At 42.7% G+C, this 23,977-nt stretch overlaps 1 protein-coding gene across 1 annotated transcript in view; it reads right to left on the bottom strand.

The window, feature by feature from the left end:
• Positions 1-13,454: 13,454 nt before the first annotated feature.
• LOC310856449 (DENN domain-containing protein 3-like) overlaps positions 13,455-23,977 on the bottom strand; it is a 28,337-nt gene continuing 17,814 nt past the window's right edge. Inside the window, exons 21-30 of the mRNA XM_083761896.1 lie at positions 23,285-23,544; positions 22,990-23,160; positions 22,633-22,762; positions 22,417-22,524; positions 17,934-18,073; positions 16,801-16,961; positions 16,038-16,174; positions 15,829-15,947; positions 15,221-15,358; positions 13,455-14,725 (exon numbers count right to left, since the gene is read on the bottom strand). Coding sequence (XP_083618022.1) covers positions 14,507-14,725; positions 15,221-15,358; positions 15,829-15,947; positions 16,038-16,174; positions 16,801-16,961; positions 17,934-18,073; positions 22,417-22,524; positions 22,633-22,762; positions 22,990-23,160; positions 23,285-23,544 — 1,583 coding nt within the window. The 3' untranslated portion in view covers positions 13,455-14,506. The remainder of the gene's footprint in view (positions 14,726-15,220; positions 15,359-15,828; positions 15,948-16,037; positions 16,175-16,800; positions 16,962-17,933; positions 18,074-22,416; positions 22,525-22,632; positions 22,763-22,989; positions 23,161-23,284; positions 23,545-23,977) is intronic.

Genomic DNA, 23,977 nt, shown 5'->3' on the forward strand with positions numbered 1-23,977 from the left:
AGGTAAAATGTAGAGCTGCTGGCCAATATTAATGACACCAAAGATATCCATAATATAATATTTATGAAATCGCGTGATGTCATGAGGCATGATCATATATGGGGGGTGACCAAACCAAACAACTGACGGGAAATTCACAATTTCATAGTAAATGTGACAATTATGGACTTCCAGGGGTATTTCATTCTGTCCCCAACCTGTCTGGTTGGGGACAGGTTGGGGAGTCTGAAACTCCCAGCTCCATCTAACTTCCTACCTGCACTGTCGACCTGCATGCAGTACACATGACCACATAGGCCTACTGCATGCATTAAGTTAACAGTTACAGGTAAGTACAGTATAATAGCTCAAACAAACTACGCAAGCTATCCATTTCTCCATTTAAGGTCAGCCTTCATGTTGAAATAAGAATTTGGAGCATATTTAGAGATGGAAACCCACCAGAAGTGGTAAAAATACCTCTGCCGGTCGGCCAGCCACGAGGTTCCATCACACACTCATTACCACACGACCTGAGGTTAGAAGGAGAGCATAGAGGAGGGGATGTGGTGAGGAAAGTGAGACATTAAGCGTGTGCACGCATGTGTGTGTGTGTGTGTGTGTGTGTGTGTGTGTGTGTGTGTGTGTGTGTTTTTTTGTGTGCGTGTGTGCTTGTGTGTCTACAGGATTAGACACTGAAGGGAGAGACAGAGAGGGGGGGAAGCAGAAGGAAGCAGGTAAGAAATGTGTGCGTGTATGTGTGTGTGTGTGTGTGTGTGTGTGTGTGTGTGTGTGTGTGTGTGTGTGTGTGTGTGTGTGTGTGTGTGTGTGTGTGTGAGTGGGTGGGTGGGTGTGTGTGGGTGTGGGTGTGGGTGTGCGTGCTATTACGTGTGTATGTGCATTTGTGTGTGTCTGCGTGTGTGCCGAATTAGGGATGGTTGTGGTGAGCTACATTAGTATTATATGATATTTCTATGAGGCTCCTCTGGTTTGGTGGTATTTTCAATGACAGCACACTGCAGCCTTCTTGGATTATTGAAATCTTGCATTACATCATTTCCAAGGAATTTGCAGTTTGTTCAGTTGGACAAATATTTCCAACAGAACAGCTTTTTTCCAGCAAATGTCTATATCCCTCTCTCCCCTTTTGTACCCTGTTCATTTAAAATCCTTAAGGGGCCATCTTTACACACTGAATTTGACTGTGTAGGGCTGACTTCTGAGACGGGATTAAGTAAAACAAAGTAAAATGTATACTTGTATGATGGTGTCGCACAGCGATAATATAGCTCACACGTGACGCACCGTCATATGATGAATTGTAAGCTAGGCTTTATATCAGTAGTTCTCAAAGTGGGGTCCAGGGATCATCAGGGTTCCTTGAGGGGTTTCCAAATGGAACCTACAGGTCTGCAACTCTGAGAGCATACAAATTGTACTGTACTCTCAGAGTTATGGGGTGGTTGAAATTAAAAAGTTTCCACTGTTTCCACTGACATGATACATGGCCAGGGTCGTGACCCCCTGGGTGGGGGTCCTCCTAAAATGATTAGCTTCATCTCAGTATCATGGTATAATGTCAGTATCATGGTCAGTATCATTGTCAGTAGCATGGTCAGTATCATTGTCAGTATCATGGTCAGTATCATGGTCAGTATAATGTCAGTATCATGGTCAGTATAATGTCAGTATCATGGTCAGTATAATGTCAGTATCAATTGGATACAGAAAACGGCCATGTCAGTATCATGGTCAGTATAATGTCAGTATCATGGTCAGTTTCATGGTCAGTATCATGGTCAGTATCATGTCAATATCATGGAAGTTATGGGCATTATCATGTCAATATCATGGAAGTTATGGGCATTGCCAAGAGTTATGGGAGTTGTTGAAAGTAAAACATTTAAGAACCACTGCTACATTTCATTTTCTTTCTGGTACTCCCACTATGTTCTCCTGCTCTTTCTCTTCCTTTCATCCGCTTGCATAATTACCCCCCTCCCTCCTTACCCGTCTTCTCATCTCCTGTCCTGTGCCGTCCCCTCCATCCTCTCTTCTTCTCCTCTACCCTGACTGCACTCCATGCTCCTTCCTCTCCTGATTTATTCCCATCTCTCTCTCTCTCTCTCTCTCTCTCTCTCTCTCTCTCTCTCTCTCTCTCTCTCTCTCTCTCTCTCTCTCTCTCTCTCTCTCTCTCTCTCTCTCCATCCGTCCGTCTGTTTGTCTGCTGTTTCTTGGTCCAGCTGCTGTGTCCCTGCAGGACCATCAATCCTGCTCCTCAACCCTCACCTGGCCCATGTTCAACACACGCACGCACGCACGCACGCACGCACGCACGCACACACACACTCACATATGCACACACACAAGCACGTGCCCTGTCCAGATATGATTATTTTAGGGGGTCACGGCCTAAAAAGTTTGGGAACCCTTGCACTATGGCATTCATGCACACGCACGTTTGCATGCATGCACAGCACAGCACACACATGCGCGCGCACACACACACACACACACACACACACACACACACACACACACACACACACACACACACACACACACACACACACACAGGAAGCCAGAGAGGCAACGTGATCCCTGAGTCAAACCTGGAGCAAATCATGCAAATGATGCTTCCAGGTCTGGGTCAGGGTTGACATGCACGTACAGAATGATATGTGTTCAGTTCACCTCATGAGCTCATGACCTCATTTCCTCGCTTTTCCTTCAATTCATACTGCAACAACAAAATAATCAACAGTCTTTTATTTTTAACAATAACAAATAAGTATGGTTTTGGAAAACAAACTTTCCACCTGAGTACAGACAACAATGATGTCACGTATAATATGTTGATCTATACTTCGGCTGACAACATATGTACAGTATTGTATACAACATGGTCTTGTGTCCTTCCATGGACTATGTTCATACCAGCAGGCACCAGGGTTGTAATTCAGTGAGTAAGCACTCCTGCTTTGTTACAGTCCAGTTCAAAGCTGGAAACAATTTAAATGTATGCTTGCAATCATCGGAAAGCATTATGACAGGTCCATTCTGGAAGGAAAGCATTATGACAGGTCCATTCAGGAAGGAAAGCATTATGACAGGTCCATTCAGGAAGGAAAGCATTATGATAGGTCCATTCAGGAAGGAAAGCATTATGATAGGTCCATTCAGGAAGGAAAGCATTATGATAGGTCCATTCAGGAAGGAAAGCATTATGATAGGTCCATTCAGGAAGGAAAGCAAAGCAAAGTGGGCGTGTCACTATCTAGGCTGGAAGATGCAGATGTGATTATAAAAAATAAAGAACGGAACCAGTTCTGGAACCAAAGTTATTTTGGTGTAAAAGTGGCCTATGATGCTTCCCTGTTTCTAGTGCTTCCTGTGGTGCTTCCTGGTGCACCTGTTTAGAAAGGCTTGTCTAAGAGGTAACCATTGCACAGACCACTTCTTTGTGTGTCGCAACACAATGCAGATTGCAAAGTTTTCGGCAAAGAGATATTTGGTGTACCAAATAGCTGCAGTTGCAACTCATTAATTTTGTATAGAGTAGAAGAGTAGAAGCTTCAAGTGGCTATGTGGTGAAAGCCAAGGCGTATCAGAGCTGATGTACAATCTATGATGCCAACTGTCTCTTTTCCTGTCTCCTGTGGAATGTGGAAATTATTATTTGGATTTTTGGATTTGGACATTTAAACAGCCAATTAAGGGAGTTGTCTGTGTAAACATTATCACATGTTTTGGTCCATATACATGTCAAGGAGCGCGAGGCAGCCCAAGCAAAATACATGAGGTCAGCGTAGCAAGCGAGAGCAAAGTTAGAAAGAGAGAGAGAGAGAGTGTGTGTGTGTGTGTGTGTGTGTGTGTGTGTGTGTGTGTGTGTGTGTGTGTGTGAGAGAGAGATAGAGAGAGAGAGAGGGAGAGTGAGAGAGAGAGAGAGAGAGAGAGAGAGAGAGAGAGAGAATGTAGAGGAATGTCGGAAACTCGAGAAAGAGAATAAAAAACATAGAAAGAAAATGAAATAAATGAGAAAAAGAGCAAGAAAGGGGACTGAGAAAAGAAAAGAAATAAGAAATTGGGTGTGATTCATGGGTGGCCTACCACTGGATGATGTGTTTAATATACTCTACTCTCCCTGATTTACTGACTGGCAGGCCTGAGTGTGGAGAGAGAGAGAGAGAGAGAGAGAGAGAGAGAGAGAGAGAGAGAGAGAGAGAGAGAGAGAGAGAGAGAGAGATGAGAAATTAGTAAAATAAGGGAATATGAGAACAATAAAGAAAGGCAAGTATAGGTAGACAAGGAGGATACAGTAAACTAGATAAAATGCCCCTCGGGGCACAGGTCTCCACCAGGGCAGGTCAGGTTGTGGCCTCCTGGTGGCGCTATAATAGGCCAATGTGAAAAGGGTGCCATTTCTTCAGGCCTGGTGGAGACAATGAGAGAAAAGGAAGGAACGTGTAGAGGAGTGATACAGAAATGGCATAATGCTGCAGGGGGTACTGGTCTGCAGCAGCTGTTTAAACATCATTGTAGCTCACCATGGTTTACTGTGTGTGTCTGTGCGTTCCAGTGTTTTAGCATGGTTAATAGCATAACCCTCTGAGCACAAGTAAAGTGGAGGTTCCAAACTTTTAGAGGAGAGAGGTCTGAGAGAAATATGGTGTTACAGATCATCATACATTTATGGTGAAAATATTTGTTATTAAATGGATCACAAGTATTAATAGCAATCTGTCATTTCACATAGACACCACCGTGGCATCAAGTATGGCAAAAAGATTTTGACTAGAAAGTTTCCAGTTTGCGTTGCAGAACTGACTGCAAAAAGGGGATCTGATCTGGGGGGAAAAAACTACTGGTCAAGGTAACTTCATGCCAAGCACTTGCTCCTGTCCTTTGGACTTGATTAGTGTTGTTGTCGAAATGAGAAAGTTACAAAATTAAACAATAAACCCCTCCAGTCACCGTAGTGTAAATGTTGTGGAAACAGCTTGCACAATAATCACTGAGTATAGTTACGTTTTACTTACTTAAAGGGTGGCCTTGGCTGAGTGGGTATGCCGTCTGGGAATTGGAAGGTCCCTGGTTTGACCCTCAGCTCACCCTACCATGTCATATTGACCCTGAGCAAGAAAGCCATGAATGCAGAAAGTAATTCCCCTTCCCCCAGGGACCAGTAAATACTCCCTTTCCCTAAATATGATTATTTGCTGTTAATTTTCTGTTTAAGTTAAACAATAAAATGTTATGCATTGTTATGTTATGCATTTAAGTCACTCACAGAGTTAAACAAATTAAACAAAACCTTAATTTATTTCTTCATCATACTATAAACGAGCGAATGTCTGTCTGTCTGTCTGTCTGTCAGAAACAAACACTTATCTCCTCATTGCCTGCACCAATCGCTCCCACTTTTCACACAGGCATTGACCATAATAATATGGAGGTCTTAACGAAGCCATTTTTCCAATAAGATTAATAATGAATTTATTAGTGAATAAAAACCCGTTTATTTGTCCGTGGTCTATCTCCGACCGAGCCACACTATTAGCACACATCTCTCCATGCCAAAATAAATCTGCACGCTCCCACAATCCAGCTAGGCTACTTTTTACCGACGCAACTGTCGTATTTACTGTACAGATATTGTTTTTACATCACCCATTTATATGAAATAATAATCCAACCGCAACCAGGGCGCAGTACCCCCCGCGGCCACCAGGGGGGTACTGAACAACTCATCTCCCCGCAAATCACGTGTCACCAGTGTCACCAGTGAAATGCATGTTGGGACGGACACAGACCCACACTGTACATTTGGGAATACCTGTGCCACAGCCCATACTTTCTGTGCTGCATGTCAAACTGGGGTCTTTCATACTTTTCAAATGGGGGTCTGTGGGCTAATAAGTGTACATTTTACAGTCCTTGCCATGAAAACATTTCCCTACCATGCATTTATACAAATATTTTCATGTTATAGTGCTGTTTTTATTCACACAAAAAAGACACAAATATATTATACAAGTTAAAATGAAGACCAATTAAATATATTTATGGGGGGCAATAGTCCATACACGGGTAAGGACTATGTATATTAATACAATAAACAAGCAAAAGGGCATTGCCTGACCATGGATCACACCAAAGGACCTGCAACATCACTGAGGAACACGTTCCACTTCAAATAATATTTATCCAACTGATTATTCATGTTAAAGGATAACCTCTCCAAAGCAGCCACAATACCAATTGTATCAATGGTATACTTATGATTGTACTGCAGCATTTAACACATTACCCACACTGAACATCATTTGCTGTTCATATATTCAGAACGGGTAAGGACTAGTGTTTGTAATACAATAGATCTTGGTGAGGACAACCAAGAATGCTTAACCAGAGAGTTGGGGTGTAATATCTAAAGCTGGGTGGTGTGGGGTGCACTGATTCAGGCCATATAGGGGTGCTAGTAGTGAGTAGAGGGTCTAGTAAGGCCAAGCAAGCATTTCTGACCACTGATTGCATGAGTGACCAACAGGGGCACTGGCTTACTAACTTATAGAGGGGGGAAAAAAATCCCTTTTGCCAGAAGCAAAACACAACCATTTCCATTTTCTAGCCCTCAATTAAACAACAACCGCAGACATTCTCTCAGTCTAAACTTAGGCCTTAGATGGTATTAATATCATCCACTTTTGTAGAAAGAGACCTGTGATTTTTCCATCTTTCTTTCGTCCTTCTTTTTCCTCTCTCTTCTAGTCTCCTGCCTGTTGGTCTTTTCTAACTCTCTCCACCTCTCTCTCTGTTCTGTTCCTGAAAGGTTTGCTCATCTCTCCAGAGATTAACCTGATGTTTTTGACAGAAGGTACGTAGAGAGAACAGAAGAGACACGTTGTGCTCTGAAGAATGTTGTTTTACCCCTGCCATACCACGTCTCTCTCACTCACACACACACACACACACACACACACACACACACACACACACACACACATACACACACACACACACACACACACACACACACACACACACATGAATACACATAAACACACGCATATGTGCGTGGGCGCACACACCAACACACATCTTCCTATGCCAGCACAGAAGAATCTTTAGCCTCTAGCTGGTTGTATTTCATCGTACATCCAAAGTCTTGTCATCCATGGGGACTGAACTATACTGCTGACCCTCTCTGACACGGGATGGTCTGAATATCAAAGAAGAACGTAGAGGAAAAAAGGTTAGGGAGACAGCAAGACAGACAAGTAAGGAGACTGTGCGTGCGTGCGTGCGTGCGTGCGTGCGTGCGTGCGTGCATGCGTGCGTGCGTGCATGCCTAAGTAAGGCAGAAAGAGGAGAGGGACAAAGACGCAAAGAGAAACAAGTCTTTAAAGGGCTCCATCTTGCGCCACCCTTATCCCTTCTTAGTCTATCCCTAATCGTATTTGCCTTTTTTTAGTTTTACATGTTAAAATAGTTCAACTAGCCGATCTACATCGAGACATTGTGAGCTTGTAGATTGGCTATTTGAACTATTTAAAAATGTTTTTTTAAATAGTAAAACATGGCAAATTAGTTTAGGGATAAGGGTGAAGGGGTGGTACAAGATATAGCCCGTCTAAAATCCTCACTGGCAAACCCTTGTGGCCATGCAACTCCTTATTACACACAACTTGGTCTAAAGGTGGAGCTATAGAAGAAAGGCCTTGATGTCATCAAAGATTTAGTCTTTCTATTTCAAATTATTATTTCACTATACAACATACTATTTTGTGTGCAAAGTTGACCTTTTGGCCTGAGGGTGGTGCTAGAGGAAAGGTCATGGGTTCACTCAAACGTTGGTGTTTATTGAGCGTTGCAGTTCCACCCGATTTCATGACAACGAGCAGCCCGGAAGAGAATTTCCCATAGACGTTTCAGAAAGTATTTATTTAAAGGAGCATTCATTCATTTGGAAAACCCCGGCCCCCCTCGGTAACAATGAACATGCTCTACAGGGAGGAACTCCTTAAAAAAAGTGATATTTTAATTTAGTGAAATCACTGAATATACCTTTAAAGACCTGTAAGCCTTGGACAATGCGAACTCGGATGGTGAATTAATCATGACAATAAACAACAAAAAAAGGTGTTGTACCCTGCCTTTTTTTCTCTTTCTAGGCCTACATATTTGTTAGGCCCAAAAAATTGCCCAATGTACTCATGTCATGTCATGTCATGTCATGTTTTGTCAACAGCCGAATTGGCTTTGTGCAAGGCTTTAAAGGTCTTTAAATAAATACTTTTTGAAATGTCTATGAAAAATTAATGGGAATTGTCTTCAGGGCGGGACAGTTATGCTCTATTCTCCAGGGAGCATGGAAGTTTCATGGCAATCTGCCTGTCAGATATGAGATATCTTGTGTGCAAGTGTAAATGTAGGCCTGAGGGTGGTGTGCGCGTGCGTGTGCACGCGCGTGTGTGTGTGTGTGTGTGCACGTGTGCGTGCGTGTGTCAAAGAGAAAATACAGAGATAGGGAATATAAGAAAGAGAAAATTAGGGAAGGAATCACTGACAGAGTGAAGGTGTGAGAATGGGTGCATGTGCGCGCGCGTGTATTCATATTATATGTGTGAGAGAGACAGGGTCAGAAAACTGAACAGGCTGAAAGTGTAGCTGATGAGCCTGTTTATTTAATGTCATTCTAGCATGTGAAGAAACCTGTGTCCAACTGGCATTATGAAATGGAGGCCTATTGCTGTTGGCCAACTGGCTATTTCACCTGTTGAGCTGTTTGCTGCAGGGGGAATTCTTTCCAATTCTCAAATACTTTAGAATGCTACCATTTTTCTTCTCTGTCAGACAGGAAACTAAATGAAATCTAAGATTTAGTCAGTGGTGGACAAAGTTCACAACCCCATTACTTGAGTCAAAGTTTAGAGTCCTGGTCAAATATTACACCGCAAGTGGAAGTTGCTCTGTGTAGCCTACTTTACTACATTGCTGTGATGTTCACAATACATTCTCAATTTGCTGAACCTCTTAACTATCTGAAACCATCAATGAATGCACTTGCATGTAGAACCACTATGCTTCACTAAACAGAAAACTGATATTATTTGTTAAATTGTTATTATTATTAATATTTCCTATTTAAGATGCAAACACAAAACAGCATGGCAGCTAGTGTTCTGGTGTGTGTGTGTGTTAGCCAATGATCCTTTTAACCTGAGTGATTCATGTCTTCATGCTCTGAGCATGTTTACTTAAACTAGAGATGTTCAGATACTTATATATCGGTATCGGAAAAGTATCGGTATCGGCCCTTTTTGGTCATATCGGATCATATCGGTATCGGCGAATATGCCAGTCTAACCACCGATCCGACACAGGGGTAAGGGGTTGACACTATGGCAGGTAAATAAAATGTTGGGGCATGTGGACTTTGCTTTCGAGTTGCCCAAACTGCAAGTGTACATATGAGTGAGGAGTCTGATATTATACACAACACGAGATATATAGCTAGACAGCTATAAACATAACACAAGAACACTGGTATCGGTATTCTGCCCTGTTTCAAAATACACCTCACTATAAACTGACATGTACTCATCTATTGGTATCATTTTCTGAGCCAATGGCATCATTACAGTAAAAGCACACATTCAAGGTTTAGAATTCTATAGTTCTTTTTGACATACAGTACCAGTAGGCCTGGCCCTAGAGCAAAGATATATAATATTCCTTATATTCCACAACGACAAAAATCACTCAAAATATGGCATGGACACTAAAATATATTTTATTATTACAAGATTTAAAAAATATCTGATATATATTTAAATCTTTTGTATTTTCTTTTGTATTTTCAAACATTATATGTGAGCTACATGCATATTTGCACTATGGGATTTAAAAGAGGATGCAGGTGTCTTCCAGGCGTCTTCCAGGATGGAATTCACTAGACATCCAGAATAGTGCTAATCCACACTCAGGCAGCATTCAGGAGTGGCACAGTTCCACACTCCACTGCGGCTCAATGTGGAGTTACTAGAAGCAGTTCATTTCTCACATATATAGTTCATAGAGTCTTCTCAGAGTCAACAGTGTTTGCAGGAAGCTGCCAAAACCAGGTTGAGGATTTCAGATCAGTTTAACAGACATCCTTCTGCAGACCCCAAGGTAAACAAAACTCTGCTGTGATGAAGTGGCACTTCCAGTCCCCAAATGCCAGGCCAAACAAAATAAGATGGGGAGTGGAGATACAGATACTGTATCTGTAGAGAGAGTGTATAGGTAGAATAGATATTCAGTAGTTATAGGTAGGTATAGTTTGTTAGTGAGAGGTGATGTGGAAGAGGATAAAACCTCCCACCATTCTCCGACTGTGACTGTGTTGTGAGCTTGTAGATCTATTTCCGGTGAGTGGACACGGTCTCACAATGAAGTATACAGTATATCAGGTTGGCTATTTATGTCAATCTATATTCAAACATTTTTATGGGGTAAACCTACAGTATATACAACATAGCTGCAAGATATGCTCACATCATTTCAGGTGATTCAGAACAGAATGTTCAATAAAGTATCCACACAACAAATCAATTCAACAAGTCGTTTTCGCAAACGATGGTCAATGACAGATGCCATCACTCTGAATGCAGGGATTTGACATACATCTTGGAACATTGTGGACACTGCATGGTGGACTTGAATGGGCCTACGGGTGAATTTCACCTTGCACTGTATGTTATTGTAACATAATGCAATAAAAGAATGGAAGTGATCTAAGTTTTAACTTTGTATAATAACCCCATATGCCATTCTATTCTCAGCTTGTGGTTGGCTGGTTCTCTCGCTATGCGTTTAACCCTGCGATTATTGCCCCTTTAAACACTTATAATTCACAGCCTATGAAAATATTATCAGAGAGGAGCGGGTCCCTGCCTGAGGGGGTCAGAGGGTTGTTTTAATGGCACCGTGGGTTCAGAGTGTTGAATAGAGCGAGCTCATAGCATTAGAGTGGCATTAAATCACTTTCACTGGATCGGGAATGTTTAGAAAAACCCTCCAAGCCAAGTCTATTCAATCATAGATACATTTCACAATGAAATGTGAAAATTAAGGATAATGCCGTTGCTGTTAAAACCTTTTAGTTAGCGAAACATGTGGAAATTATTAAAAGGGTTTCTGAATTATAAAGACAAACCGTTACATTTTCCTACATTTTACATGAATGAATGTTTGAACTTTAATATTTTCACTCCCCTCTACCTGGCAGGATAAGGCTAATTGGCTGTTCGCACATGCTCACACACACATGCACGCACACACGCACACCTCCTCCCAGACTGAAATTTCCTGTGCTTTAAAGGTGGGATGTGAATAGGAAGGTTTGTCATTTGGCAGGTGGCACATATCAATTGACAGTTTATATAATGAAGTTTAAACATCAATAAATACTTTCTGCAGCTGCTCTCCACTTCTAGAGAAGCAATAATAATACAATAACTTCACATACTGTATAGTACAGTACAGTACAGTACTGTACACACCTTAATCTTATACCCAAATATACCTCAAATATCACAGAGAAAATAATCACTAAGATTTAAGCATCAGAGGGCAACAGAAAAAGAATGGCCTTTCCAAAAATAATTATAGACAATACGTTTTGGGAAGTTTAGGTAAAGAATCATGATAAAAAGCTACCATTACACGCTGACATCTGAAAGAGTTTGTTTTTATTCTGATACTGTATGCTCTTCACACTTGACTATGCACATGTGTTTGTCATCTGATTAGGCTATGATGACATAACAAATGAACGAATAGGGGATAGAGGAAGAGTGGGCAGTATACTGGGCACCTAACTGTCCTGGACCCTGACACTGCCAAACAATACAGTTATGGCCCATGCATACTCCAGTTTTAGGTGATAAGGTGACCACCGCGGTGGTTGGGAAAACTATAACTATGACATCACGCAGCGGTGATAAGTGACTCACTGATCACCGCTCACCCCAACACATCTCTGTTTTTAGATGAGTAGCTCATCACCTAAATCTAGAGTATGCGTGGGCCTTCAGTCTGTGGGAGGGTGAAGACAAGCATATGTGTCTCCGATAAGTCTTTTCAGACAGTGGGGCGTTTTAGTGGGGCTTAACCACCTGAACCCCAGCATCTATATTCTAGGTGTTGTGTGTTTGTTTGTCTGTCTGCTGTTGAGCCAATTAAATGAAGCTATGGGAAACTGACCCGGAGAGGGACATTTTCTGCCACCTTCTGGAAAAGAGAAAGTTCTGCACAGAGTCTATTGTTTTAGTTGGAGTGAGGGATAGACCATAATAGAGGATTTGAACCCTTCTCGACGGTGGCAGACAGAAAGTTGTTAGGAGCTTAAGGGGAAAAGTAGGGTAAAATAATAATGCAAAGAACACTAATATGATCTCATAAAATCAGACTTTTGCCTGATTGCCTGACTGGAATTGTAAGGACTTATGTGGGTGTTTCTATGGAGGGCAGATGTATATGTGTTTCTGTTATGCCTCAGTTTTTTATTTATTGTGAACATACTGAGATAATTGCCTAACAACCACGGCTCATTTGGCAGTAAAGTGAACCTTGGACCTTGAAACCTTTGTGATCAACTCTCCAAAATGACATTGAAATGACAAAGTGGATCCAGTCTCAGATTACAAAGCTACCTCATCATGACAGCATGTTCAGTTGCACAGTCAGTATCACTATCAGGAAATGAAATCCTGCCAATCCAAGAGGACAAGGCCATGGAACGACATTTCATGCTTCTTTGTGCTTAATTGGGTTTGAAAGGTCATATTTATATAAAGATCAAGTCTTTCTTAAATAGCATGCCCAGGGCCATATTGTCTGTAAATTATGAAATGGGTCCAATAAGTGAGACCAGAAACTGCTTACTTTGCTTTGTTAGAGTGTTCATTCTAATGAGAAAGTGCAGAGAACTTGGAATATTAAAATATAGACATTTTATATAAATAATCACCTTTGTAGAATGGTATAGGCTATGGAGAGTTTCAGAGTCAAACGATTGGAAATTCTACATAGCAAATATAATATCCCCCTCAAGAGGATAGGAATGGTTTTGGAGAAGTGGATACTTTAGTGCTGTGGCATCACCCAGCAGCTAAGACACTTTGGGCAGAAGTTACTTACACACTAGTACAGTACAGTATTACATTTTTCTGTTTGTCTTGTTATATGCCTACTTGGGCCAGGCCCACAGTTAGATAGATAATAGAGCAAGGGTGCACAAAGAACAACAGGTTTGGCATTTCAGGTTGCAAGAGACTAATTCTGTTTCGCAATACACAACTGGTTGAGGGAAGGCCTTACCATTACGTAGGTTAATGGTAGCAGTTTTAATTACTTTTTGGGGGTTAGATTTTTTTTTATAATACAGAGATATTCACGTTTAAGTAATGAATCGTTATTCAGGCCCGGCCCTGTCCATCTGGACAGGGCCGGGCCTGGCCTGCTGTGTACAGCAAACATGTTAATTTATTCTGTGTAGGTGCAACAATATTACTCATTTAATTGTTGTGGGATTATTCAGTTATCCCTTTTATTATTAACCTTTGTATGCACTATTTACTCACTGTAGTGTAGCTGTCTTACCTGAGACATAAACAGGCACAACATGTCATTCCTGTTGTGATTTAAATTGTATTATATTTTATGCTGTTGCTCCCTCATCCACTCGTTTCCATTTTTACTGAATATGCATGTTTGTGTGATTATTTTATTCATCCAATTATTGTCTTATTTTGTCTTTAATTTCACATCTTTATTTTCACAAACCCAATCAGTTCCGTGCTGAATGGTAATGTGTCCAGTATACAGCAGATGGCACCATAGTGTAAGGTATTCTAAATACATGTCTTTAATTTTGTATCTGTTTAAATTCAATTTCAGTGAGGAGATAAAAACACAATAACAATCACACAAAGAAATATGGCTTCCTGGACACCTGTAAAGCAAGGAGAGTTTTAGGCTTTGATTAATCTGTACTTTTGCAGCCATGTGTGAATGTATGAATGTATCATACTTTATGTTCGGATATGAATTATATGTCTTAAGTGAGGAAAGTGTACTTTGCACTATGGAAATAATACTTCAACTATGCAAATAATATTCCTCTTGCAGGAATATTCTCTCTCTCTCTCTCTCTCTCTCTCTCTCTCTCTCTCGTTCTAATAGAAATAAGCCCAGAATGAACAGGTTCATATCAGCAGAATATCAGCAGCAGGAATCCGTATTTTGTTAATTGTGAAAATCAATTCTCATGGAAGCTTGTCCTAGACATATTTAGTAGTGATGGGATTCAAAAGTGCAGAGCTCATAATGTACAGTAGTTGTATGTGCCGATCACCTGCCCTTCCTCTCCCTTTAACATTTGCAATACTCATCAACAGCCAGGAGGTCAAACGCAACATTTCTTCCTTCCGATTCTTTGCTCTCTTGTACGCGCCATGTATTCTTCTCCTCCCTCCCTCTACTCGACCTTCCAGATGGCGATCTTGCCGTCTCGGCATGCAGAGCCGCTGAGAACGTAACGGTCCTCTGCACAGCAGAGTGTTTGGATGCTGTCGCTGTGAGCCTGGAGCTCCTTCTGCACAGCGTGGCTCTCTGGGTCCACCACCAACACCTGGCTCCTCAGCTGGCTGTCACACTGGCCATCTTCACCACTGGTAGCGCGACAGCCCACCCAAATCTGACGACAGAAAACGTATTGGAACGAGAGAAAGGTACAGGAGATGAGAAGAGGGGGAGAAAGGAAAGATTAGAAGGAAGGAAGGACATGCAGACATGAATAGTTGGCCTTTACACATAATAGTGTTCATGGGGGCGAGCCATGGCTTCTGATTGGCTGAAACGGGGGTAGGGAGCATTTGGGTGTGTTAGTTTGTATCGCGCGAGGCGCTGTTGACGTCTCGGAGGTACCGAGATAAGGGGGGCGATGATTTATAGTTCTGTCCCTAACTCGAACGGCGCTGAGTCGGCTGAAACTGACTTTGTAACGTTCGGCACAGCACACACCACAGTAACCAACATCGGTTAAATAAGTGGTTCTCAAACCTTTCTGGATCAGAGCCCACTTGAAAATCTTGAAAGTATTAGCGGTCCACCCATCGATAGCATTTGTGCACAAATGTAGAGTTTGACATTATTACTGGTACTGTATGTTGTTAATATTGTGTTGCAGTACCTGGTCCTTAACTCGGATCATACAGGTGACACCAGTGCTGCCTGACAGGGAGATCCTCTCAAAAGGAAGGCTGCTGTCTTTAGTATCCCACAAGCACAGCTCTCCTGAGTCTGCACAGCCTGTCCACAACTGGCCTCGCTGGAACACACACACACACACACACACACACACACACACACACACACACACACACACACACACACACATTTGTGGATTTAGATAAAGACTATATAGTAAGTAGCAGCCACTAGATAATTGCTGCCAATTACCCTAAGGTAGGTAACCTATGTGGTTTCTTAATATGTGACTATTAACCTAATAAATCTTACTAGTGACTCACACCCTGATAACCCCTAGTTCTCCAAGAACTACCTGTAAACAGTTGACTTGAAGCTGACTTGCTAAATGAAACACTGACTGACTACATGCACAACTGACTGGCATTCTGAGTGTCTTCAAACCAGTGGTGGACAAAGTATATGCTCAAGTAAATACATGAGTTTTCAAGTATTCAAAAGTAGGAATTACATACATTTTCTTAATTCATAATATGGTTTTGTACAGCACTCGAGTACTTAATTACTGGTCAACCACTGCTCCAAACTCACCTCCAGCACAATGATGAAGCTACTGAAGCACCTGGACTCGCTCTGTAGTTCATCAGGAAGGTCAATCTTCCTCTGCAGTGTCCCATTCTTCTTCAGCTCCACAATGCTGTCACCACAACCTGCACATCCACAAGATTGCACCCATTTCTATTCAGCTAATCATTCTTGTTCAGGACTATCTGAAAAAGAATGGGTGAAACTTCACATACAGCACCACAGAGCGCCTTCATGGATCTGTATGGACGAGAGGTGGTCGCATTTGACCTGGAACTGCCGCTTGACTTTGAGACTGGAGGAGTCCCACTGCAGAATGGTCCCCTGAGCGCTGCAGGAGTATGGCTGCTGACTGGAGGGAGACACACAAACACACACAGGCATCTTCACAGCACCAGGTGAGGATATTGCAAGTGGGCTGCCAAATAACTGGCAAAATATTCATATATATGTAACATTCATATTTTGAATGTCCTAAACATTTTTATTCCACATTCCATGTTTGTAACCCATTTTACACCCAGTGCCAATTGCCTTAACTGTAATCCTGGGCACTACTCTTAACTCTCATTCTGCCAACCTGGGGAGAGCCTTGAACTGAGCTCATGCTTGACACGGGTGAGTTTTCCTTCCACAAGGTAGGACGAACCTTGTGGAAGGAACACATTATTCCATACAGTTCCTTTCCCCTCCATCAGGCGCCCCGGCTAACCAGGGGGAGGCAGTATAGAGACCAGGCTTACTCATGTTTTTGAGTGTAACTACCCTAGAAGTACCCTTAAAGTATATTATTACATTAGTTCTGTTGATCCAAACCGGAACACAATCAACTGTTTGATCATAAGATGCTCTGAAAACACCCACCTGAACACAGCTGCGCACACGGCAGCTATAAGGTGCTGGCCATTCAGTGTTTTAGCATATTCCAAATAAGATCATTGGTCAGAACCGAACTCAGTGAAAGCCAATGCTTCGTACCCATTCTGCTGATCTCTGTTGTCCAAGGTGAAGCCAGTCACTTCATGTCTGTGCTCAGTCAGCTGCTTGTTACAGGACATGCTGCGAGTGTCAATGATGTAGATGACAGAGTCCTGAGAGCCAACCCACACCTGATCCTGGTTCAGTCCCAGCATGCAATTCTACAGGAGAGAGAAGTAGTATAAGCACTATTGTAGTGATAGCATGTGAATTTATTTATCTATCTACTGTATCTATCATTCATCCATCACAATTGTTTTTTTATTTTAGATTTTATGGATAAGACGGTAGACAGGAAATGGGGAAAGAGAGATGGGAAGTGACACGCAGCAAAGGTCGCCGGGATCGTGATTGGATCCTGCGACACGCTGTCAGGCTGCATTGCTGCCTAGGTGCCCGGACTGCTACGCCAGCGGCCTGGGCCATCCATCACATGTGCATGTGCAGTGTCCACCCAGAATGATGGTACATTCATGTAAAGTTTCCATGTAACCTTCCATTGAATTTAAGCTGGCAGCATATTCCCAAATAATACTCAACTGCAATTGGCTGGGTTATTGCTTGGGTGCTTGGTCTCAGTCCAAATCTCCTACCCCCCTCTTCCTTTCTCTTCCTCTTAAGATGGACGCATACAGAGGTGATCACCCTCTCATCACGGTGGTTAGAAAAACTGGAAGATGATGTCACTGAGCCGCGGTGATACGCGAGTCACCGATCACCCCCCCAACACATCTCTCTGTTTTTTACTAACCGAAATCACCTTGCCAGTGATGGTCTGTCCCCTTGGTTTCACAGGCACATTATGAAACAGAAGGGAGACACGGAACAGAAAGGAACAGAAAGCAGCAGAAAGGAAACGGAAATCACCTAGTATTAAAAAGATCACCTTGTAGGTGAAAACGTTTCCACCTAAAAGGTTTTCACCTTTAGGCTGATCACCCAAAATGATAGCATGCAGCTACATTTACTCTCTCACTGATCGAGCTGCCCCTCCCTCCCTCCCTGTCTCTCTTCTCTCTCTCTGTCTCTCTCTCTCTCTATGAGTGAGCTCTTGGGGCCCCCAAGGGTGACGCTTTCTGTTGCGTGTAAAGGTCAGAACTACAGTTTTAAGAGTACCACGGTTCTGTTCGTACCAGTTGAGACGCTCCGACCTGGATGCAGTCTTGCAGCATGGACCAGCTGGCTGCATCAAACACCACCACCCTGCCTCCACTCAGAGCCACCCACAGCTTAGGGTTCCCATCGCCCTCTGAATCACTGCAACTCAACTGCCCTGGGGAGGGAGGACGAGAGAGAGAGAAATGGAGAAGATTGATGAGAGGGAGGGAGGGTGTCTAAAGTGTGCACTCATTCATTATCTCCAGCAGGTGGAGCTACAGTAATAGCATCTGCCAGAGTTGCCAAAGTCAAGTAGCCTCACAGGCTGCTTGGTGCAGCAACTTCAACAGTGCCAGGAAGTGTCACCTATACATTTCACTCAAGCTAGGTAAAGTTCTTTCCATTTATTATGCTGTTCAAGTAGGCATATGACTAATAGTGACTTTTACTTATATTGCATATCACATATTGTCGGCAGAAACCTTTGTAGGGACTCTAGTTCCAATGGATCCATGCAGTTATTATTTAGTCACAAGCTCTTGTTAATTCCTTTCATTGGTTTAATAATAACCCACAGACAGACGTAACCACTTGCAACCTAGGATCCGTATTTTAGGAATGTCATGAAATTTGCACCGTGACCCCCTACTCAAAAACATCTTCCCGTGGCTATGGTTGGTATCACACAACGCAACATGGTTGCGTTGTGTACACTGTACAGTCAAGTAGCATAATAACTGTCTTGTGAGAGACTGACTGACTGTTAATTAATAATTTAACAGTGAGTCTCTCACAAGACAGTTATTATCCTGCTTGTCTGTACTCTGTACACAACACAACACAACAAGGTTTCACTGGAGCAGCTGGTGCTGTATGACAGTGGTTCTCCATCTGTGGGTTACCCGTAGGACCATTTAATATGATTATTTTTGAGGTCCCCAGTTCAAATATGATTATTTTGTGAGGTCCCCAGTTCAAATATGATTATTTTGGGGGGTCGTGGCCTGAAAAGGTTGAGAACATATGCTGCTGGACTATCTAAATGCATACAGTATGCAAAGTTGCAAACACAATCACATACAATCTGCATTCTGTGCGCTGCATTAGTGCATTCTGTGTGCTAGTCTAGACAAACACACATAACAGTATAGTACACACACACACACACACACACACACACACACACACACACACACACACACACACACACACCACACACACACACACACACACACACACACACACACACACACACACACACACACACACACAGTATGCAAACACTTGTGCACAGTATAAACACACTCACATTATCATACAGTATAAGCAATGACAGAGTAAACCAGCAGTATACACTCACATACTATGCACATGCTCACATACAATAATTCATATGGAGTACACACACACACACACACACACACACACACACACACACACACGGTATAAACATACAGTATGTAAAGGAAAGGAATAAACCATCATTTTAAACAGTCGAGCTAACTGAGAACAAAATGTTAAAAAAATGTTCTAAATGTTCACTGACAACATACAGCCAAAGCCGAGAGGGAAGCAAATAGCAAACATGAGTGAAATCTCATAATTATTTAGAGACTGATGATGATTGTGTACAAATGTTCATCACGCCACTATACAAATGTAGTTTTCTGGGAAACTCTATTTGAGTTGGAGTCTATGTATCCAACTGCTATGTATCTATCGCAGAGGTAGCAGTTAGTAAGACCAGGATTCCAACTAGCAACATTCACTTACACACAACCACCATCAATTGTCAGTAATCTGGGGACCCCTTCAAAATCATGTGGGGACCAGACCCACAGGTTGAGAAACACTATGAGACGAATGCTAAACACAAGGGGCCTGATTCTTCAAAAACGAAATGCGCCAGAGTGTAACGGTGGCGGAAACGGATATCGTATTTATCCGTCCGATCATCCTACGTTGAGAGGACGTGTTATTCAGGGAAGCTGGTGTAATCACTTCATTTGTGCGGATCGCCGAGTGTATCCTTTCCGCATTTTTCCCAAGCGATTCGCCTGGTGTCGCCTGGTTAGTTGGAACATCCACGCCCATTCTACACCATATAAGGGCAACAGGAAATCTCGAAATACGTCATCATAGCCTGCACAGAGGATTTCAATTCTATACAACAGCGCGATGAGCTTGTAGAGTAGTTAATTTTGACAGGATGAATGCACTGCAGGGTTATAAAAAAAGAAAGGCGCCCTGCAAAAGTAAAGAGATATCCGATACTTTTTTTTTAATCAGAGCTGCATTGATTCATTCGGGGAATAGATTAATATCATCTCACTGTCAGCTGTCTGAATGCATATAGTGGAGAATGGATTTGTTCTGAGCATGGACATGTAGGCATAGCTATTTAGAATTTCAACCATATACAGCGGGTAGCCTATATCCTCTTTGTCAGATGTAAGTGCATGGTTCATTTCATGATGTCCTCATATTAAAATGATTCGCGGGAGTCGGGACACTTGGCAAACTTGATTGATCTCATGATGAGATCAATGTAGTAGCCTACAGCCTACACAGCTACAACGTTGCCCATATTATAATGAATTACGGTGAGCTGGCTTAAAACTGACTGGCCAAATTGCACGCGCTGATGCCATAATGTGGATTTATAGGGCTAATTAGCCCTCGTGACTGCTGTCTGTCTGTCAGACCGGCATGTCTGTGAACCAGAATGTCAGTCGGGCCGGGCCGTGTTCTGTCCTGGCCGGGCTCACCGCGCCGTTATATTAATTTTCCAATGTAAATTTCACCCAGATTGGACTCGGTTCAGCGGCAGCATGCTGCTGTCCGCCACACACACACACACACACACACACACACACACACACACACACACACACACACACACACACACACACACACACACACACACACACAAACACACACACACACACACACACCGACAGTCAAGAGAACTGACTCACTAAACAATACAGTCACTAACACACACTAAACAACGTTAGATTCGTACAGTGCAAAATGCAGATAAGTGTAGGCCTATGTTCTTATTATAATTGTGAGTTTGTTTTTTAACATGCGCGAGAGCCGATCTACAAGCTCACAACGCTTGCACTGCGAGTAGCCTAGAGAAGGCTGTCAAGTGAGCAGCGCAATCGCGCATGGCATGCTATATAAATATCCTAATAAATAAATAAAAAGGTGTCGGGGCTTGCAGGGGCAGTTTCCTTATGGGACTCTATAGGCTAACTTGCCTCTAGAATGCATAATGCATTTAGGCATACAAGTGCACTCGGCTTTTATATATATATATATATATATATATATCGTTTTTTTATGTGCTGATCGACCAATATGTTGGGGACACATGCCTACATATTTTATCTGAGATTTGGGGACTATTTATTGATTCAGCATGAAGACTAAAGCCTTCTGAATAAATCTATATGCAAGTGTATGCTTCCGCAAATTTCTCCGCCACCTAAAGAGGTGGCGGAGGATTTAGCGGAGTTGCCGATCAACCAAAGTCAGCGTCAAGTTCACGGCCATTTCCATGAATTCCAAATTAATGTGGGAAATCCACGTAAATGCCTTTCCGCTAGCGTCACGTCAATATATAAGCGGAAGCGCGTTGAAGAATCAGGCCCAAGGTGTTCACACCAGCCAGCCACTGCATAATGACACACTATCTTGTGACTGCAACACAGAGACAATATGCAGACGCCCACACAATGAATCACCAACAGAGAATGATCCCTGGGGCACAGGCAAGGAGCAGGACTAAAGAGAACAGAGAATGATCCCTGGGGCACAGGCCAGGAGCAGGACTAAAGAGAACTGTTAGCGTGACATCAGACTGATTATTACACACAAGCTCCTGATGACCCTACATTGCAAAGGATTTCTCTGCTCAAATTAAATTACATGATGGAGGGCGCATATCCTGCACTTACTACTGTATATCAGTTAATCAGGAATGTGGAGCTAATGATTGTTACTAGCAAGTAGTCTGTTAGTCAAAAATATGCATTTGAGGTGTCATGGGTTACACTAATTCACTTAACATGGAAAAAGAAACCATCTGTGTCCATTTGACAACACCAATGACATTCACGCCAATACATTTGCTACCAGCAGTCTAGTGAGTAAACAAATATGTAATTATATGAAGGAAATTATATTTTTGGAAGTCAAGATGCCTTTGTAAAGATCAATCTAGCAACAGTTTTAACAGAGATGGTTGACCATCATGCAGATAAAATCTGCATGATATAAAGTTTTTAGATTTTAGTGTGGCATTTCACTTGGTATATAATGGAACGACCGATATAATTCATACACAATAATAGCACCACAATGGTGCATTCTCACCATCATTTCAGCTACAATGCAGATGCCTGGATCCCTTACTTCTTTATAATATATATAAATGATACAGTACATGATATATGTAATGATGTATGCCACATTGCATTTAAAGTTGTATAGAAGGGGATGCAGTTTTACCTGGTGTGTACAGCAGCACATGTACAGTCTGAGGCTCAGCCAGGTACAATGAGGGGTTGATCTTGTGTTTCAGAGTCTCTGAGGTGGTCTCAGGCACCATCATGGGCACTGGTCATCCCCAACCCCCCCACAACACACAGGTTTTAAGAATGAATTATAACATTTCAGAGGTTAACAGAATATACCTGTAAATTAACAGAAATAATTCACAAATACCTTCATGTTTGACCTTATCAAAGTAGGCTAGTTTGGAGGCAGCGTAGATGGACCGCTGGGTCTGTAGACAGCCCACCACAGCATCCATCAGCAGGACATTTGTCAGAGCCTGGGCCATGTACTGAGGATCCTACAGTAGACACAGAAAGAGAGCTACAATATGTTACAGTACTAGTGAGAAACCAGACGCGGGAGGCCGTGACCGGGTCGTGGCCTCCTCTGGGCTGGGGTGGCGATTGTTGGCGATTGTTGACCCCGGTTGGTCCATCGGCCTCCCGTTCGCCGTTGTTTCCTTTTTTCTTTTCCCCGGCCTTGTCCCTTCCCGTTCGACGCCCGTTCAGACATCCCTGTGTGTACCTTGTGTTGGTCGGCCATCTTGCGTCCGGCCCACATCTCTTTCACTACTAGATTCCAGAGTTCCGTCTCTGCCTTCAGGTTGGCCTCAAACACCTCAGTCCTGCTGCTGGTATGGATACGAAGTGAGGGGACGCGAACGAGGAAGGAGGCAGCTGAGGCGATCTTCACCTCCTGGAACAATGTAAAGGGAGGTTTTGGAAACGAGGGAGATGGAGCCATAGTGCCTTGTTATGCTCGACAAGCAGCAGTATGGAGTAAATGTTCATGCATTTTATTTTCCCACAATATACGATACCTCTATGTCTCTGAACTTGGTGATTTCCAGAAAGTCAGGTCGTCCCTCAGTGAGCAGGAATAGGCGTTTCTGTGTCATGGCGATCTTGCCAACGCCATGGGAGGTCTTGACACTCGATGACAGCTTGTAGACGCATTCGCTGTTGTCCAGATACTCGATGACCTCTGAGGGCAAGTTGACGTCCTGGGCCTCGGCCTCAGTCTCCTTCCAGAATGTGTAGAAGACTCTGAAGAGCTCGGGCTCCACCTGCTTCTGATGGCCTGGGACACAGAGACAGATGTTGGTATAAAAATCACACCTGTGTGAAGTGAGGGGCGCTCTTATCATCATACATCATCTCATTCCGGCCAATCACAATTTGCGTCCTCACTTTTGTCTTCAATGTTTGTGTTTGCACAAACACTCTGGCCAGAACTGGCCATTCATCATTGTCAATGGCATTCAGTGTTTGTGCTAGGACAATGTTCGTGTTTACACAAACCCTCAAAGCTGGACATAGGAGGTGCTAGCACACCTCAAAAATATGTATGCAGATGCACAGAAGTGAGACATCCACGAATTCTGAATACAAAAGCAAACGGAAGCATTTACACAATACAGTACACTATAGACGCGCATGCACGCACACACACACAAACAACACATATGCGTGCATTCACATAATCATGCAAAAAAAGCAAAACATTCCCAGAC

This window comes from Protomyctophum parallelum, assembly GCF_964188405.1.
Source record: "Protomyctophum parallelum genome assembly, chromosome: 3".
Taxonomy (NCBI): Eukaryota; Metazoa; Chordata; class Actinopteri; order Myctophiformes; family Myctophidae; genus Protomyctophum; species Protomyctophum parallelum.